At 37.3% G+C, this 6977-nt stretch overlaps 1 protein-coding gene across 1 annotated transcript in view; it reads left to right on the top strand.

Moving 5' to 3' along the window:
* GFPT2 (glutamine--fructose-6-phosphate transaminase 2) overlaps window positions 1-6977 on the top strand; it is an 18501-nt gene that overhangs the window by 10588 nt on the left and 936 nt on the right. The window contains exons 8-18 of the mRNA XM_085312863.1: window positions 819-898; window positions 1227-1344; window positions 2079-2242; window positions 2748-2843; window positions 2955-3052; window positions 3385-3505; window positions 3855-4012; window positions 4151-4265; window positions 4922-5049; window positions 5721-5888; window positions 6290-6451. Of these exons, the coding sequence (XP_085168989.1) occupies window positions 819-898; window positions 1227-1344; window positions 2079-2242; window positions 2748-2843; window positions 2955-3052; window positions 3385-3505; window positions 3855-4012; window positions 4151-4265; window positions 4922-5049; window positions 5721-5888; window positions 6290-6451 (1408 nt within the window). The remainder of the gene's footprint in view (window positions 1-818; window positions 899-1226; window positions 1345-2078; window positions 2243-2747; window positions 2844-2954; window positions 3053-3384; window positions 3506-3854; window positions 4013-4150; window positions 4266-4921; window positions 5050-5720; window positions 5889-6289; window positions 6452-6977) is intronic.

The following is a 6977-nucleotide window of genomic DNA, read 5'->3' as shown; positions in this document are numbered from 1 at the left end:
AAAACAACTTTCAGGAAAGGTACGGATACTAAAGTATCCTAAAGTGAGGTAGCACTGGGGTTAAAGGCTGTTTTATACTACGACTAAAAAACCTATTGCTTTTCCACCCTGGGATGGGAATATATTAAAATTGTGAAAAAGCCAATTGTAACAGCACTTTAAATGGAGGACATCCTATGAAATTTACTATTCTGTATGTGGTACAAGTCTGGGTTTTTGGGGATGAGGGGATTAAGAGAAGCTAAATTTGTAATCTGGCTGAATTTGTAATCTGAGCTGTTTTTTTTTATCAAAAGAAAAGCATAGGAATAAGTGTGATATGTGACCCATATAATTCAAAAAATGATCTTAAAATTCCACAATTTCAGAGGTGCAATGATGAATGCTGCCAGTTCTGAGTGTAAAAGGCTTAAGGATGGAGTAATATTCTAACAGTAAAGAATGATGGGGTCTATTGCTGGCTCACATGATAGACAAAGAGCTTTTCTTTAAACAGCTTAGCACAGGTGCCATTTTTGTTATTCCTGGAAGGAAAACAACTAGTTTATGTTCACTTTCTTCTACCTGAATGTAGATCTTAGGGGAGAAAGTGGAAGGAGTGTGACTCACCTAAGCGTGTGGCCTTTATTCAGGTAAGGCTTGGAGAATTTTACAGAACAAGCCAAAATTTTATAATTTCTGCCACATAATGGATGAACCTCCTCCATTCTCATCCTATTTAGGGAGCCAGCTGAGATATTTCCCTTCAGCTTTGCAGACGTTCTTTCATTTCCCTACCTGAAGCTTTCTCTTTAAACTTGTGAATTTTCCCTTTGTAGGAGAGGAAGTCCTTTGCTTATTGGGGTTAGAAGCAAGTACAAGCTTTCCACTGAACAGATTCCTGTTTTATATAGGACATGTAAGTTGATAAATCCAATTACATTATTTCTAAGAGCTAAAATTATTGCCACTTAAATTAGAAGTAAGGCTAATTGGTTTCTGAATTATAAAACTACCAGATGATGCTCCAAATTAGTAACAGATACTCTATTTTTGTATTTCTGAATGTGCAGCTCATATAAAAGTCTTTACTTGGTTCACCCCCCTCCCCCCCACACACACACCATCCCTGCCCTGAATACTACATAACTGAGATTACAGACTATACAGATTCAGGGTTTTGAACTTGAACAGGTCAGGTTCTGCATTTCAGTTCTCTATATATATATTTTTTTTAAATTTAATAGGCGACATTGAGAATGTAAAGAATATATGTAATTCCCGAATGAAAAGACTGGACAGCTCTACCTGCCTGCATGCTGTTGGGGATAAGGCAGTAGAATTTTTCTTTGCTTCAGATGCAAGGTAGTAAAATACTTAATTTTCCTTTCTCAAAACATTGTTTTTGTCTAGAAGTGACATAGTTTTGGAAATGTTATGTTGTCTTGCTGCTGTGCAATTGTTCTCTGACAGGAGAGCTGTTCTCTAGGTGGCTTTATAAAGCCCATATGCTAAGATACATGATAAATGTGGAGGCTTGACATGAGCACTTGAGTTGTAAGCAGGTGTAGTATCTGCCATTCACAAACTTCTTTTCCTCCCATGTAAAATACATCCAGTGCAGGAAAGCGAGTTGAGTACAGATAGCCATTATCAGCAAAGTATTCAGGCAGAATATAGGTTAGTTTCGGGGTTTTGGTGTGTTAATCCTGCTATCTGAGGCTCATGAGGAGATAGTGCTCTGGGTCCATCTTTTTAGGAATTGGACATCAGGGATGCACTTTTCCACCTCAGATGCAAGATCCTGACCTCAGGACTTGGTAGGAGATGCTGTGCCTGGAGGCAAGATCAGCAGGAACTTACTGCTGTGAAATGCTGTGAAAGAAGTGGTTCCTGAGCATTTTACTACCTGTTCCTGTGAGAGTGCAGGAGGAGCAGCAGGTGGAGCCATTTCCTTTAAGATGGCTCTGTTTATAGTTATGCTGAAGAGGAAGATGGGGGACTTCAAGTGGGTGTGGATGCAAACTTGCTTTGAGGAATGTTGCTACTGCTTCTTACCAAAATGGCAAGTTTGTCTCACTTTTGTTTTCTTTCTGTAGTGCTATCATTGAGCACACCAACAGAGTAATTTTCTTAGAAGATGATGACATTGCCTCAGTAACTGATGGGAAGCTTTCAATTCATCGGCTTGAACGTTCAGCTAGCGATGATCCTTCCCGGGCCATCCAGACGTTGCAGATGGAATTGCAGCAAATAATGAAGGGTGGGTTGAAACTCAGTATAATCAAAGATGAACAGCTACTGGCTGTATGTAGTAAACAGAGTTGATATTTGTGCTATTTGTACTAGAAGCTGACAATTTCTGGGCTTGTGATCAAGGAGAAGGTGGATAGTATGGGACCCCTACCCATTTCTAGTCTTGGAAAAGAATCCTAGGTACTACTTTGATTTCAGCATTGAGTGAAAACTTAACTAATGTTAACATCCTGCTGTTACTGAACTTGGACTGTAAACAACTGAGATGGAAATGGAATAAAGATGTTTCTTTGAAATTTTTTAAATTATTTTGTCAGTATTGGGAAAATGAAAACAACTTAATAGAGCAAACTACCTATCTTTTCTTCTTGCCTGTCCCTAAATCTCTGTTTAAACTAACAAGATTAGCTTAAATCAGTTTGCTACCATGGCTCATCTTAAAAATTCTCTTTATAATAAATTGAAATAACAAACTCTACATAAGCTTGACCATGTAATGTTTTTCTAAATAGGTAACTTCAGCGCATTCATGCAAAAGGAAATTTTTGAACAACCAGAATCAGTGGTCAATACTATGAGAGGCAGAGTGAATTTTGCAAGCAGCACAGGTAACTTAGTGTAATTTGATTGCCTATTCTAAGCCAGCAAAATTTGAATATGTTAACTAGAAAATAAAATACAGCATTAACGTATGCTTTTTCTCTTGTTCCTAACTACAGTTCTGCTAGGTGGTCTGAAAGATCATCTGAAAGAAATCAGAAGATGCAGAAGACTGATCATTATTGGCTGTGGGACCAGTTTTCATGCTGCAGTAGCTGTATGTTCAGCCATAGTTAAGATGCATATAACGTCTAACTACTGGGTTTTTAGATAACAACTCTTCATCTGTTTTTCCTTCTATATCTTATACTTGGCCTTTCATTYGGGGATCTGACACTCTATTACAGTTTTACCTTTTATGCCACGTTCTTTATTAATGCTTCTCTGTTACCTGCTGTCTAGAAATTGTCTTCACCTTGGTGTTAAAGCTCTAATTGAGCTGTAATGATCAAATTTTAAAATAAGATCCAATTAGATCCTTACAATAGCACTCAAGATGTCAAGATTTATATGGATGGCGATATTAAATGTTATGCTGATTGAATTCAGACTCGACAAGTTCTGGAAGAATTAACTGAGTTACCTGTGATGGTGGAACTTGCTAGTGACTTTCTGGATAGAAACACACCTGTATTCAGAGATGATGTGTGCTTTTTCATAAGTCAGTCAGGTGAGTTGCTTCTGCTGTTTGTCCTCAATTGAATGAGAATTGTAGGGGAAAATATATATATTATATATTAAAAAATGTATAATTCCTGTCTCTTGCAAAGAGAGACAGTGGCTAATGGATTAGTCACTTGTCTTGAATTAAAGGTTTGTTTCAAACTTCATTCAAAAATRTAGACAATGAGCAAATGCTAGAATGTTGTTCTCAGTTGTTTTGCATTTTTAAGTGTRAATGCAGTCATTTAAATTCTAAAGTTACTCTGAGTATTTACTGTGTAGGTTTTTTTTAAGCTTCTTGGGTACTATTACTATTCTGTACTAGCCTCAAATGTCAACATGTGAATGTTTTCTAGGTGAAACTGCAGATACACTTATGGCCCTGAGGTACTGTAAAGAACGTCGTGCTCTAACAGTTGGCATCACCAACACAGTTGGAAGCTCAATATCCAGGGAGACCGACTGTGGCGTACATATCAATGCAGGCCCTGAGATAGGTGTGGCAAGCACAAAGGTAGTTGCTGTTCACTGTTTGACTTCTATACTTTTACCACCGTGGAATCCAATTAAAACTTTAATTGTGGCCCTTCAAGTTGAGATCATGCTAAGTCTCTACAGACTTGGCTGCTAAACATTTTTGTTTTGTCTGCAGGCTTACACCAGCCAGTTTGTGTCTCTTGTGATGTTTGGCTTAATGATGTCTGAAGACAGAATTTCCTTGCAAAAAAGGAGGCGGGAAATCATTAGTGGACTACAATCACTGCCAGGTATATTGATAATTTGGAGGTGGAGAGGGATGGGAGGGGGTGTTTTAAGAATTTAAAATATGAGTTGGAGAGACTTAGAATGTTTCTTCCATATCTAACCTTAACCTTCTCCTTCCCCTTCCCCCCACCTTAAAAAAAAAAAAAAAAAGTACAGAACGTATGAAAAACTGACYATTAGCTCTATACTACTTGCCAGTTTTACAGGTACTCTTCCAAGAAACTTGGTTGGCAGATCAGATGTTTCATAGGTTGATTTCTAATTACAATAGAGTAGTTTTGTCTGAGAAATATTCCTTGACAGAATTTGATAATTTAACTTTTAAAGCCTTTCACTTTAAATCAGTATTGATTAAAAGGAAATTAAAGCTGACTTAAGATAGTTGTTCAAAACTTGCCTTAGAAATGTAAATGGAATGTATGGTAGACACTACTATAACCAATAATTTGCCAAAAAAAAAAAAAAGCTGCTGAAAACAAGACTGGACAGGGCATATTTAAATTACAGTCAAAGTTGCRAAAATGGAGTTAACAGTAGAATTATGTTAAGCCTCTTTGCTATAATAGATCACTGAACATCCTACTACAAGCAAACTAGGAGATGCTATTTCTTCCAACTGATAGAAATTTTTATACATGCTTTTTATGTGATCTGATAGACATGATTAAGGAAGTCTTGTCCCTGGATGAGAAGATACATGATTTGGCTCTTGAACTGTACAAACAAAGATCACTGCTGGTTATGGGTCGTGGATATAATTATGCTACTTGTCTGGAAGGAGCTCTGGTATGAACCTCTTAATCCTTGGATGTTGTTCAAAATCAGCTTTTGTCGTTTCTGCAACATAGTTTATTTCTAATATTCTGCTGGAGTAAAATTGCTTTCTGTAACTTAGGGCAGTTGGTCCTCTTGGATTGAACACACATCCCAAGAACCTGGATACAGTATCACTTTTGTTTCTTTCCCATAATAAATGCAGTGTTTGATAAGTATTTTAAATAAAACCTTAAAATGCTGCACTGTGAAAATATCCTCAAAATCAGTGAACTGGTGTTCAGATGAGACCTACATGCAGGAAACTGCTAAATTATGTAACGGACATCCTGGTGTAACAAATGTTTGTCCATGTCTCATGGAAGATTGAAAAGCTAAAGGCAGACCACATTACCTAAATTTGTGCTGGATGTTAGGTTTGTAAAGTTTCTCTTGGTTAGTACTTTTCTTGCTTATCTGCAAATGCAAGTGTGTGGGCAAACTCAGCTTTCTCCAACCAGCAGCCTCTTAGAAATCCCAGCATGCAAGCTTGTCTGTTTTAGACATTAACTGATTTCTGGAAAACATCAACTTGATACCATATATTTGTAGTTAAGTAGCAAATGTGTGGCTGTGATGTTTTGTTTCCTGTAGCCTTTATTTCCCATTTATTTATTGGTAACTTGCTGGAACTTTCTTTTTAGAAAATCAAAGAAATCACATATATGCACTCTGAAGGCATCTTAGCTGGTGAGCTGAAACATGGGCCATTAGCCCTAATAGATAAACAAATGCCTGTTATCATGGTGATAATGAAGGATCCTTGCTTCACTAAATGCCAGAATGCTCTGCAACAGATCACTGCTCGACAGGTAAGCCATTTACTTAAACCAATGTCACAGGGAAAGAGAATGTGTACATCAGAATGCATTGCTGCTGATTGCTTCAGAAATAGGATGTATTCTTTTTCTAATTATGAAGTTGCAAGTAAGGAGTTATCTGCATCATAACTTGTCATTAAAATAATGGAAAACAGACTGTATGTGGGCGGTTTCTTTGGTTTTGAAGCAAATGGAACAATGTTAAAACTCTACTGTGTGAAAACGTTCAATTCTCATTTACATAATGACTTTTGTCCCTCACACTGTGCAAGACTGACATTGTTCTTGTCAGCTATTGAGCGTCTTCAAACGTATTACAGACATGCTGTGAACCAATATCTCAAAGCAGTTCTAACCCAGATCTTACTAATGCTTTGAAATCTTACTTTCAGGGTCGCCCAATCATTCTGTGTTCTAAAGAAGACACAGAAAGCTCTAAGTTTGCCTACAAAACAATTGAGCTGCCTCATACAGTTGACTGCCTTCAAGGAGTCTTGAGTGTTATTCCCCTTCAATTGCTTTCGTTCCACCTGGCTGTTCTCAGAGGATATGATGTAAGTGCTTTCTATATTTAGGCAATCCGGTTAGAGTTGTGAACTTCCTCCTACCAGCGTAAAGCCGAGATAGTTATATGGCGTTTCTAACAAGGAACGATGACGGTAGTTAGTGGCACTGGTAGTGACTGTGATAGTAGATGTGACGTCTTAGTGCCAGTTTTTTCAGCTCTRTTTTTGTAATTGGTACCCTAAAAATACAGATAAGTTATGACTTTTTTGTTTTTAAACTAATAAAACTAAGATTCTTCAGAAAACAAAATCTTAAAATATGATGTTGCACATCAACTTGGAATAAGTCAATGCTCTACACAGCTTAGTGTGATCCTTGCTCAGTAAGTCAGTTTGGTAATGACTCCTTTGAAAAGGTACCCTGTGCAAAAAGGTATTTGTTAAGAGGGCTTTGGAAGCAAGGGTGAAGTCAGTGACTCACTATCTGCAGATCTGTAGTCTCTTGCATGTGTTAATGAGCTCTGCTCTATCCAGACACATTAGGAAGCCTTAAAAAAAAAACCAAAAAAACAAA

The sequence above is a fragment of the Rhea americana genome, unplaced genomic scaffold (assembly GCF_003343005.1).
Source record: "Rhea americana isolate MKP2758 unplaced genomic scaffold, rheAme1 scaffold_37, whole genome shotgun sequence".
Lineage (NCBI taxonomy): Eukaryota > Metazoa > Chordata > Aves > Rheiformes > Rheidae > Rhea > Rhea americana.
The sequence above is the reverse complement of the archived record's forward strand: the minus strand, read 5'-3'. Positions and strand labels throughout refer to the sequence as shown.